At 33.6% G+C, this 13,343-nt stretch overlaps 1 protein-coding gene across 1 annotated transcript; it reads right to left on the bottom strand.

The window, feature by feature from the left end:
* Positions 1–495: 495 nt before the first annotated feature.
* On the bottom strand, positions 496–3,858 carry LOC110940906. Its single transcript, XM_022182472.2, has 7 exons — positions 3,361–3,858; positions 2,771–2,819; positions 2,639–2,690; positions 2,177–2,340; positions 1,939–2,052; positions 978–1,233; positions 496–652 (listed from the first exon to the last, which is right to left on the bottom strand). The coding sequence occupies exons 1-6, from the start codon at positions 3,840–3,842 to the stop codon at positions 1,063–1,065; spliced, it is 1,032 nt and encodes a 343-aa protein (XP_022038164.1). The 5' UTR covers positions 3,843–3,858; the 3' UTR covers positions 496–652; positions 978–1,062.
* Between the last annotated feature and the right edge of the window lie 9,485 nt (positions 3,859–13,343).

Genomic DNA, 13,343 nt, shown 5'->3' with positions numbered 1-13,343 from the left:
CCGTCTCAAACGTCCAGGAGAGGACGCTGAGGACGGGGACGGTCCACCCGGCATGGTGTTGAGGCCGGCGCCGGACCTCGACGCAAGGAGGACGAACCCCATACCACATAGCCTCATAGATACATCATAAGATTTAAAAAGAAAAATGTGTATATATGGTAATTGGACATTCGGGCCTATAAAGTATAGAGTGGTCTCATAGATGTTTTGACGGTGGGTGTCACATGTGCAACCCGAGTTCCCAGTTCAATGACAGAAGGTTGATCCATCAAGTCTTCTTGATTCGGGTCACTTGAGATCTGACAGCTAGTCACGCTTACAGAAGGCGGTTGGTTCAAAATGAATTATTGTTGGAGGGGAGGCCCACTGGACATATAGTTTGAGGGTACGATGTTGGATGCAAAATTGCAAACACCCAATCCCACATCATAAATGCCCAAGTCTATTCTATGGGTTACTCCCTCTTTTCTGATTGGTTTTAGAGTGGAACCCATATGAGCTAAGTAATTATATATGTATAAAATATAAATTACCATAATCTAAAACATCTAACAAATTGCAGTACAAAAATATACAAACACCACTCGAAAACTTTCGAGGTCTTCCGACAGTTTATATCTTAACAGCATAAAAAACCGAACTGTGGGTGAACCTACAGCATGAAAATATCAACATACCGTTAACTGCAATTAGTCTTCTTATAATCAGAGATGCCAATTTGATTTGGAATGTTGAAAGTTGCCCAAAGTCTAATTTTAGTACATATAATTTGTAATAAGATTTTTTCATAAGATAAGTATTAACACATTACTTATCTATAAGATAATGAACAACAAAACTGTTTACAGATCAACCTGACCCAACCCATATTAGAAAATAACCCGCTTTAACCCAAATCTGTTTTGACCTGTTAAACCCATCCATCTTGCCACCTATATGTTTAATCAATTTACGAAAATTGGAATAAGAATTCATACCAAGTTGGCTTTCTTTGACTCGGAAGCCACTGTAAACCCGTCACATGTCCTATATAGTTGTTTTATATGTTTGGGAATATGAAGACTAAAGTATGTAGTGTTCTTCAGTAGGTAGCTGCTTAGCAACGGCGACCAGAAAACGGGTTAATAGCTTTTTGGCTTTTAATAGTTTTTTATCTGGTTCTCCTTCGTTTTCTGCTGATGTGGCATTACGGACTTGCAGTGAGCAAAAAGTTCGGACAAGTTTACGTAACTCCTGAAAAGGAATGTGGTGTGAGATAAGAAACGGGTCAAAGTGGGTAACACTTAAGTACAGTTTAAAACGGATAATTTTCAAGTACGGTTCAAAATGGAGACTAATATTTGACCCGTTTGAATAGTTATTAAGAAAATATTGAACTAAATGACTTGAAATTCCAATCTCCAAACATTATAACTTTATATATTAAGTTTATCTTTTCGTAGTGATAAATGACAAAAGAAAGAACCTGAACAGTTATTAGTGTAGATCCTAGAATGCAAGTTAATAAACTGTAAAGATCACTCTAAACTGTTCTTTTTCTAATGTCATCAAATTAAAAGATCGAAGTAGAATGCGTTTTCTACTGCTTTACATAACACCAGAAAAATGTCAAAAAAACCCTATTGACTCACTTACCTATAAACGGGTCAAAATTAGCCGATCTTAAAAAACTCAGGGTTTGTGTGTTCTTAATACAGAGCTTCCCTTTCTAATAGTCAATTAGTCAACACACAAAAGGGGCAAATCTAAAGAGTAATTATACATCCTTCTAAACAATTTTTGACAAACAATTAGAACACCATATAATTCTATCACTCAGAATGATATGGAACTAAACATTCACACCGATCACTGATGTTTCGATACACCAACAGATTTCTGACAAAGGGTAACATAAGTCATGTAATATGCAAATGAGAAAAATGGAAAAGAACTTACTTGGCGGTCAAAGTCTACAGTACTAAGAGAGTAAATCTCATTAGTGATATCTACATCTTTGTTAACCAAACCATCAAACCATTTGGTTGCTATATCACGGTGATCACCAAACCCCTGATACAAAATGTAAAGTTGTAAGTAAACAGAGTTTTATAAGATAATAAATAAACAAATAACAAACACAAAAAAAATCATTTTGAATAAGACCTGCTGCCAAAGAAGGATTTATTAAGCATACCTCGTCTTCATCCTCATAATCAATTTCTTCTTCCTCTTCACTGGTGTCTCCAAGATCCGGATTAGCTGAACTAGATAATTGCTGAAACGTCTGCTGATCCCCATCTTTTGTTGCTCTTATCAGTCCATCCATTAATTCAGGTTCCACATCACGTAATAATCTTCCTATACAAAAAACAAATGCTACATCAGATGCCACCTAAGTGCCACATCAAATTTTCCCCAACTCTCCAAAAATTCCCCAAATTTGAGAGAGTGGACCAAAAACCATTGAATACCACATCATTTTTATTTATTTAAAAGACTCCAAATTCAAAAGGATTTATTAACAACTTGAATTTATTAATGCCACATCGTTTCTTTCTCGTGAACCACTCCGTAAAGCCTTATCGCAATGCGTTTATACTACCTAAAGATGACATAAAAGGGATTTATTAACAACTCAAATTCCAATATTCCATACCTATATAACTGAACTGCCTTCGCTTTCCTTCCCGGACATCACGACCTAATCTCTGTAGCAAAGTTAAAACACAATTTATGATTATGACAAACCATAAATCAACTGTTATACAATTCTATCACTGAGCCTCACCTTCACCAACATGAGAGCACTAAACACCTCTTCTTCAAGCTCAACAACTCTATTATTCAACCACATATATTCACAGTTAGTGAAAAAAGTCACAACGAATTCAACAGTGTATACAAACAAAAATCACAATCAAAGCAAAGTTTATAAGTAGGGCTGCAAACGAACCGTATGAATTGTTTGCGTTCGTTCTTAAGAAAATAAATGTGTTCACCAACTGTTCATGAACACTTAGTGAACAATATTTTATGTTTGTGTTCGTTCGTTAAGGATATGACATGTTGTTCGTTTGTTGATTTTCAGTAACAAACACAAACGAACGCAAACAAATGTTCATGAACATAAACAAGCGTTTATTAATAGAAACCTTTAGGCTGCGATGTGCGGAGGTTGTGAACTCTAAGTTGTTAAAAGGTAAATACACTAGTATTTATAACATATGAACTATCTAACATAGAACGAACAAAGACTAACTTCCCACCGAACACTTCACGAATTATTCACTTAACGTTAGGTTAGTTTGCAGCTAATTTGTAAGCTAACCAAATTCAAAATTGACGATTGAATTGTTATACATTTATGTTTAATTTCACCTGAGGATACGTTTAATCTGGATATCATTAAACTCAGCAAGCTCCATGCCCCAACGAAAAGCGCGACGAGCTTCTCGTTTCTTCTCGTTCCGGCTCTTCCGTTCTCCGTCTGATGAATCCGATTCGCTATCACTCTGACTGAGATCTGACGTCAGCGGAGCGTCAGCCGGACGGAGACCGCGAGCTCGGGATACATGAAGATTTCTCCGGTGAAGAAGAGTTGTTGAACTTGTTGTTGTAATGATTTGACGGTGAGTGAAACTTCCAGTGAGAATATGCGTCGGTTTTGAGTGGAAAACATGGTTTATGCATTGCCGGAAAGGATGTTTAGACGCCGGCGAGAGGATTAACGGCCTGAGCAGCTGAGCCATTTTGCCGGTGGTGAAAGTGGAGAATAACACAGGATTATGCTCACTGTGGTGTGTTGGTACTAAAGCCCAATGGAAGACATGAAGCCCATAACCAGGCCCATTTTGTGTCATTTTTGTTGAACTTGTAATAACGACAAACTTACTTTTATGCTATGTTGAATATAATTTCATTTTGTGTTCTCGGGTTCGAAAGAAAGTAAAGATTTTATGTGTTTTTTAAATTGAAATGAAAATAAAAGAAAGGTATAATTTTACAGTTATACTCTCTTTGGGTTTTTAATAATAGGTATTTTTCATCGTTCCCCTTCTTTTCACTTCCTTCCATTTTGGAAAGCAAGGTATGAAGAAAGATTTTCCTTCCACTTATTTCCGCTTCCTTCCGTTAATGGAACTTTAAAACACAAATGTTTTTCACTTTTTTCCATTAGTAAACTCGGGAACACAGCGTTAAATACATAATGCACATTGCAGGTTTTGAACTCTCAACTTTTTGGATAAAGATGAGACACCTTACCACCACACCATGTACCCTACCATCAGACCAAGACCAAGAACATGTACCTTGAGGACAAATTGTCAACTATATTGGGATAGGAAAAAAAGTGAATGATCCATCATTATACAAATCGTGATACGTTAGAGAACACTAAAAATTCAATAGAAGATGATTTTAATACTAGTAAAATAAACGTTGTTTATAACTTTTACATTTTGTATCAAATACCAACATAACTCCTTGGCGAAACTCCTTCACCTCACGGATGCTAATGTGGTATCGGAAGGATGAGAGGCACACAATCTATCAATTACGTAACATCATTTTTTTAGAAGACTCTTGTGGATCATGGATGTACTCGTAGAGTGATTTATCGTTAGAGAATTGTTTTACTTGCTAGTCCATGATTGTTTACGTTCTTTTTTCTACCTTATAGAGAAACCCTAATAAGGGTTGGAAACCTAGAAAGCCATCGAGAAATAACATAAAAAAATGTCACTAGAGGTGGTAACAAACCATTGAAATCCATCAAATATGTTTCAAACTAGAGTAGGTCGGTCGATTTAAAATGTATATGTTATATTCCCAACTTTGTTTTCACACTTTTCATGGTTATGATCAACGTAAAAAAATTGTTTCCTTATAAATACAATATTTTATAAAAATGTTGAATATTACGTTTTGATATAAATTTATTAAACAACAATATAAATTTATTCAAAACCAAACTGTTGTAACACACATGTATATTTCACTTGTTCTACATACTTAAGCCAATTTTACATATACATAAACACACATATATACACACACTCACTAACTCAACGAGCTAACAAGAACTATACAAATTTTGACTCAACAAACATAAGTTTAGGACGTAACCCGTACATCAACACCATATCTTAATAAACCTCCGGCCCTAGGGAGTGGGATCCCCACATGCATGGGCGGATCTTAGTGGAGCCGTGGCAGGGCCACGGCCCTGGCAAGTTTTTCGGCCGTAGTGCTAATTTTCCGCATTTCGATCGAAATTTTGTATATATACTATGTTCGGCCCTGGCAAGTTTTTCGGCCGTAGTGCTAATTTTAGTGTCCGTGTCTTTTGGCCCTGACAGGTTCAACGGGCAAGATCCGCCACTGCCCACATGCTAATTTTCCTATGAAGTTGTCTCCTAAGGATATCAATTAACCTTTCATGACAGTTAGAAGTTAGGATTAATGTCTTTTCCTATAACTGTGACAAATGTTTGTCGAGCGAATCAACGTATGTTGCATATATATGTGACCCCTCAAAGTTGCATGTTAGTCTGGAGCCCAACACTCTACAATCCAAAAAAAAAAAAAAGTAAATTGTCATTTTAGTCCTTGAGTTTTGTCTAAATTTGTCATTTTAGTCTAAATAGTTTTTTTTTGCCTCTGCGTCCCTGACTTTTCTATTTTGTTGCCATTTTGATCACATACACTAACTCCATCTTTAACCAGGGGTATTTTTGAGATTTTCATTTTAAATGTTTTCAATTGCCATTTTGATCCAATTCCAAAAAATCAAAAAAAATTCCAAAAAATTCTAAAAAATCATAAGAATTCTAAAAAATCCAAAAAATCCGTTTCGGCGCGAACCGTTTCGAACCCGAACCGTTTCGAGCTGAACCGTTTCGACGCGAACCGTTTCGACCCGTACCGTTTCGACCCGAACCGTTTCGAGCTGAACCGTTTCGACACGAACCGTTTCGACTCGTACCGTTTCGAGCCGAACCGTTTCGACGCGAACCGTTTCGACCCGTACCGTTTCGACCCGAACCTTTTCGAGCTGAATCGTTTCGACGCGAATCGTGCCTCGAAACGGTACGGGTCGAAACGGTTCAGCTCGAAACGGAACGGGTCGAAATGGTTCAGCTCGAAACGGTTCGGTTCGAAACGGTACGGGTCGAAACGGTTAAGCTAGAAACGGTTCGGTTCGAAACGGTTCGGCTCGAAACGGTTCGGCTCGAAACGGTTCAGTTCGAAACGGTTCGGCTCGAAACGGTTCGGCTCGAAACGGTTCGCGTCGAAACGGTTCAGCTCGAAACGGTTCGCGTCGAAACGGTTCGGCTCGAAACGGTTCGGGTCGAAACGGTACGGGTCGAAACGGTACGGGTCGAAACGGTTCGCGTCGATACGGCTCAGCTCGAAACGGTTCGGGACGAAACGGTACGGGTCGAAACGGTTCACGTCGAAACGGTTCAGCTCGAAACGGTTCGGGTTCGAAACGGTTCGCGCCGAAACGGATTTTTTGTATTTTTTTTAGAATTTTTATGATTTTTTAGAATTTTTATTATTGTTTAGAATTTTTATTATTTTTTAGAATTTTTTGGAATTTTTTTGATTTTTTAGAATTTTTATTATTTTTTAGAATTTTTTGGAATTTTTTTGATTTTTTGGAATTGGATCAAAATGGCAATTGAAAACATTTAAAATGAAAATCCCTAAAATACCCCTGGTTAAAGATGAAGTTTTTGGATAGAGTTAGTGTATGTGATCAAAATGGCAACAAAAGGGAAAAGTCAGGGACCTAGAGACAAAAAAAATATTTGGACTAAAATGGTAAATTTAGACAAAACTCATAGACTAAAATAGCAATTTACTCAAAAAAAAAAAAGAAAAGAAAAAAATTGAGGTTAACTGTTAGGGGAAAAATGAAGCCCTTAATAATAGAACCTAAGTGACTCTTGTGACCTATACTGTTCACATAGTGTAGAGTTCTATCATGGTGTATACAATGTCTAATAGAGAGAGAATCAAATCCATCAAAGCTTCAGGTAATATTTGTGTTGATCCTTTTGAGACTGGTTCTTTTATATTTTGACAATCATAATTATTTTTTTTTTTTCAATACATATTTAAAAAGAAATATATTGAAACTAACAAAGAGTTTTAATCAAGAAAATATTAAATTAACAAAAAAAAAACTTAGTCTTGAAACCATTGTATTTTTACACATGAACTGAACTTAAACCCAAAATCTTATGGAAAAACTAAAATAAATGTTTATGCATTGTTTCCACCAAACAATGGTGTGTGCAAAAAGATCCATATTTGAAACCGAACCCAAGTTATCTGAAATTTCCAACCCGAAAAATCCAGAAATTCGAATATCCAAATTATTCGTATTTTTTAAAATTTTTAAAATTTAAATATTATTTATAAATTTTTGAATTTCGAAAATGCATTTTACAAAAAAAAAAAATCAAATATTTCAGATAATTCAGATATTCGACTTTCTAAATTAAAAGTTATAAAAAATGAACATTATTTTTTATTTTTGGATATCTGAATCTGCGTTTGATAATTTGGATATACTTTACAAACATTAATAAAAGACATAACCTTCACTCAGCGTCATACCTCAACATACCTTGAATCCTAGAAATGTGATCTCACAAATGCTAATTGCCTTATGAAATTGTCTCCTATAGATATCAAATACCCATAAGTGGCAATTCAAGTAGAAGTGGGGTTGCATATATAGTGTCTTTCTTAGAGTTATGACAGATGTTGGTAAAGTAAGGTAGAGGATTCTGTACAAAGTTCAACTTTTGTGAGAAGTGTGAGAAATAATTTGGGAATGACAAGTGTACTTTATCTTAATTAATTTAAAAGGGCGTATTAGTAATTTTCCATTCTTATCAATTAATTGATTCCAAGATAACTGCCAAAAAAACTGGCGATGAGATATTTTAGGGATTCTTTCGAATTTTAGTGTTTTATCAATTAACTTCATGTACGCATCATTCTTCATCAATTCTTCATCGATTATAATTGTTTTAGTGTTTTATCATTAACAGTATTATATGTATAGTGTTTTATCCCCAATCAATAGTGTTATATACTGTACAGACATCTTAATTTCCTTTCATAGTGTTTTATCTCCAATCAATAGTGTTATATTCTTTACAGACATCTTAATTTCCTTTCATAGTGTTTTATCCCCAATCAATAGTGTTTTATACATTGAATTGTTTAGGGTAAGTTTTTGTTTTAGTGTTTTATCATTAACAATGTTATTTTTTTTATATTTATATGTATAGTGTTTTATCCCCAATCAATAGTGTTATATTATGTACAGACATCTTAATTTCCTTTCATAGTGTTTTATCCCCAATCAATAGTGTTATATTTTGTACAGACATCTTAATTTTCTGGTTCATAGTGTTTTATGATTATTAACTGATTTAAATCAACAGATTATTGTTAATGAAACTGTATAGTGTCTTACAATAGTCAAGGAAATCGGATAATCAACTTTTAAAGGGAAGTCGCTAGTTTTTAGGAGAATAATGGGGGTTTTGGTTGCGTAGGATACGATTACCATATTTGAAACATCCGAAAAGACACTATTGCCCTTCAATTTTACATAAGGTCCTTCTAATTAAAACACAATTTACATTTTTATACCCTATTGATCTCAACCATTAGATCAAATATCCAATGGTTTAAAACACTTCTTACCCTTCTCACATTTTAAACACTTTTTACCATATCCATACCCTATATAAAGTAATTCAAAGTATGTTATATATATAGGCAACCCCTCAAAGTTGCATGTTAGGGGGAACATAATGAAACCCTTAACAATAACACCCATGTCACTGTTGTGGACTAATAGCTTCACATAGTACGAAATTCTATTGTGGTTTATACAATATCCAATGGAGAAAGAGCATCAAATCCATCAAGGCTTCACATAATATTTATGTTAATCCTTTTGATACTGATTCTTTTGTATTTTGACCATCACAACTGTTTTTTTAGTAGTATATATTTGAAAAATATGTATTCTTGTTAAGATATTGAAACTAACAAAGAATTCTAATCAAGTAAATGTTAAGTTAACCAAAAAAAACTTATTCTTGAAACCCTTATATTCATTTTCATATTTTTTTTTGTTATATTTCTTTCTATCATTTTGCACATGAACTTAAACCCAAAATCTTATGAAAACTTAAATATATGTTTATGCATTGTTTACACCAAAAAATGGTGTGTGCAAAAACATCCATATCTGAAACCTAACCTGAATTATCTGAAATTTCTAACCCGAAATATCCAAAAATCGGATATCTAAATTATCCGTGGTTTTTAAAAAATATATTAAACTTTAAATATTTTTTAGAAATTTTGGAATTTCGGATATACATTATACAAAGAAAAAAATCAAATATTTCGGATAATCCAGATATTCGACTTTTTTAAATCTAAAGTTTATAAAAAACAAATATTTTTTTTTGATTTTTGGATATCCAAATCTGTATCCAATAATTTGGATATACTTTACAAACATTAATATAAGACATAACCTTCACATCGGTGTCGTACCTCAACATACCTCAAACCCTCGGAAGTGTGATCCCATAAATGTTAATTGCCTTATGAAGTTGTCTCCTAAAGAAATCAATTACCCATCTATGGAAATTAAAATAGAAGTCAAGGTTGCATCTGCAGTGTCTTTCTTAGAGTTGTAACGAATGATGGCCAAGTAATTGAAAGTATGTTGCATATATAGGCAAGTCGTCAAAGTTGCATGTCAGTGTGGAGTCAAACACTTTGAAGTTTACTAACATGAATCTATTGGTAAATTTTACGTTAAGTGTTAAGGGGAACAAAATGAAGCCCTTAATAGTAACACATATTTCACTATTTGTGGACTAACATGTTCACATAGTACGTAGTCTATCGTGGTTTATACAATGTTCAATGGATAAACAACATCAAATCCATCAAGACTTCACATAATATTCGTGTTAATCGTTTTGATATTGGTTCCTTCGTATTAAGAAAACCATATTTTTTTCGTTACATATTAGAAAAAGTATACATTCTTCTTAAAATATTGAAACTAACAAAGAATTTCATAAGCAAATTTTAAGTTAACAAAAACTTAGGGGCTGTTTGGTAGCCCGTTAATGACCATTCAGATGCTACCTCTTAATGGTTTAAAACCTCTGAATGAATAAGAGATAACCTCAAGTCTGAATGGTTAAGAGGTAACCTCTGAATGGTAAATCATCACATGTCACATTCTTCTACCTTCTCATTGGTAAAATTCTTAATGGTTCTATTAAGAAGTAGCCTCTTAATGACCATTCAGAGGCTACCAAACAACCCCTTAGTCTTTAACACCCTTATATTCATTTTCCTTTTTCTATTATCTTTTTATCATTTTGCACATGAACTTAAACCCAAAACCCAATGGAAAAGCTAATAAGTGTTTAGGCATTGTTTACACCAACAATGGGGTGTGACAAAGATTCGAATTTGAAGCCAAACCCGAATTATCCAAAATTTCTAACTCAAAATATCCAAAAATTCGGATATCCGAATTATGGGTAAGGATAGTGTAAAAAGGGCCTAAAGTGTGAGAAGTGTGAGAAGTGTATTATAACACTATATATAATACTATATAACACCATATAAACACCGTATAACAATATGTAACACCATATAACACTATGTAACACTATATAACATTATATAACAAATATAACACTATACATCTATCATAGACATGCTATCAGACAACCTATAGTGTTATATTTGTTATATAATGATATATAGTGTTACATAGTGTTATATGGTATTATATGGTGTTACATATTGTTATACGGTGTTTATATGGTGTTATATAGTATTATATATAGTGTTATAATACACTTCTCACACTTTGAGCACTTTTTACAGGATCCTCTACCTCCGAATTATACGAAGTTTTTTTAAAAATTATTAACCTTTAACTATTTTTTAGAAATTTTGGAATTTAGGATATACATTTTACAAAAAAAAAATCAAATATTTCGGATAATTCAAATATTTGACTTTTTTAAATTTAAAGTTTATAAAAATAAATATTATTTTTTATTTTTGGATATCCGAATATGTATTGGATAATTTGGATATACTTTACAAACATTAATATAAGACATAACCTTCACATCGATGCCATACCTCAACATACCTCGAACCCTAGGAATTGTGATCTGCTAATTGTCTTATGAATTTGTCTCCTAAAGAAATCAATTACCCATCTATGGCAATTAGAGTAGAAGTGGGGGTTGCATTTGTGGTGTCTTTTCTTAGAGTTGTCACGAATGTTGGTTAAGCAATTCAAAGCATATTGCATATATTTTTAGATTTTCGGATAAGTGTTTAAAAAATTGGATATTTCGGATAATTCAGATATGTTAATATATTTCTTTTATGAAATTATTGAAAACTATTACGTTATAAATATATTTTTAGATTTTCGAATACCCTTTTCACTATCCGAATTTGTGTCTAAAATTTCAGATAAATTTCATAAATTCAGGCGCAACCTAAATTTGAGACATAACCCCGACATCAGCACCATACCTCAACATACCTCGAACCCTAGAAAATGTGATCACCACAAATGCTAATTGCCTTATGAAATTTTCTTAGAATAATTACCCTTCAATGGTAGTTCAAGTATAAGTGGGGGTTGCATTTGTGGTGCCTTTCCTTAGAATCATGACGAATGTTGGTCAAGCTAGTTCAACGTATGTTGCATATATAGGCGACCCCTTAAAGTTTCATGTGAGCGAGGAGCCCAACACTTTGCAATTCACGAAAATGAAGCAAAATATGAATTTTGTATTGACTGTTAGGGAGAACAAAATGAAGTCGCTAACAATAAAACATATGTCACTGTTGTGGACTGATGGTGTTCACATAGTACAAAATTATGTCACGGTTTATACAATGTGCGATGAAAAAGAGCATCAAATCCATCAAGGCTTCATATAATATTTGTGTAAATCCTTTTTGTAGTGATTCTTTTGTATTAAGACGATCACACTTGTTTTATCATTATATATTTAAAAATATATATTCTTGTTAAGATATTGAAACTGACAAAGAACTATTTTCAAGCTACGAGGTTTGAAAAAAAAATGAATCCAAAATGGAACCCGAACTATCTGAAATTCCAATCTCGAAAATCCAAAATATTCAGATTTAGGTTGGCTTCTAAAAAATTGGATATTTCGGATATCTGAAATATCCAAAATGTTATGTAATAACTAGAACCTATTAGCAATGTATAGAAAAGAATGGGAGAATGGGAGATGGATTTCTTATTGATTTCAACATCATATACAAATGCCATTATATATAGGTCCTTACATTAGTACAATATTAAATAAAGAGATAGGAGTTATAGAGGTGGATAGTCACTACATAATGGATGCACTAAAGGGATAGGAGTTATAGATGTGGATAGTCACCACATAATGGATACATTCATAACACTCCCCCTTGACTATCCACATGATATACTATTCTTTAATACGCTTGGTGATGCTGCCTCGTTAAAAACCTTGCTAGGAAAACCCAGTAGGACAAAACCTCAGCTAAGGGAAAAAGAGTGCAGCACACATTTTCTCCCCCTGATACTTTTGGATCAGATATGTTGCCTCATTAAAAACCTTTACTAAGAAAACCCAATGGGACAAAACTTAGTTAAGGTAAAAAAAATGCAACTTGAATAAGCCTCCCCCTCATTTTAATATGTATCCTTTAAGTGACGTGTGTCCATCATCCTTGAAAGTCGAATAAAGCTTTTGTAGCGAATGATTTGTCTCTTGATCCCTTAATATGCAATCCTTTATGTTGAGCAATGTTGTATAATCTTCTAACGAGACTTTAGGTGCCTCCTTCTAAAAATTATCATATCCACGACTTTGTTTCGTTACATTCCTGCATCTACAAGACTAACCAAACTTGTTTTGATGGGTTAGTAAAATATAACCAAATGTCGTTTATACCTGAAATATTTCTTTGAACTTATTCCAATGTCTCTTCGCATGACAAAGGTTATATCATGACAATAAGCTCAAGTGAAAGATTATAACCATGCATAGCTAGCAAAACATATTAACGCACTTATGCATTTAACGATGGTCCTTCTAGAATGAGAATCTCTACTTTGGTAAGAGATGATAATAGGCATTTCTTATAACAAATGACTTAACAACCTTTAACATACTTTAAGGTTCAACTATGTCCATACTAAAATATCCAAACATCATCTTCTAGACGTACTTGAGGGATTAGTAAAATAT

The sequence above is a fragment of the Helianthus annuus genome, chromosome 5, assembly GCF_002127325.2.
Source record: "Helianthus annuus cultivar XRQ/B chromosome 5, HanXRQr2.0-SUNRISE, whole genome shotgun sequence".
Taxonomy (NCBI): Eukaryota; Viridiplantae; Streptophyta; class Magnoliopsida; order Asterales; family Asteraceae; genus Helianthus; species Helianthus annuus.
Note: the sequence above shows the minus strand (reverse complement) of the source record. Positions and strands in the feature narration are given on the sequence as shown.

Excerpts from the sequence above, each read along its gene's own strand:
- LOC110940906 (XM_022182472.2), bottom strand. The coding sequence starts at position 3,842 with ATGACACAAAATGGGCCTGGTTATGGGCTTCATGTCTTCCATTGGGCT. Across the intron at positions 2,820-3,360 it reads CAGATTAAACGTATCCTCAG|AGTTGTTGAGCTTGAAGAAG; the intron begins GTGAAATTAAAC and ends GTTGAATAATAG. Across the intron at positions 2,341-2,638 it reads AAGGCAGTTCAGTTATATAG|GAAGATTATTACGTGATGTG; the intron begins GTATGGAATATT and ends TTTTTTGTATAG.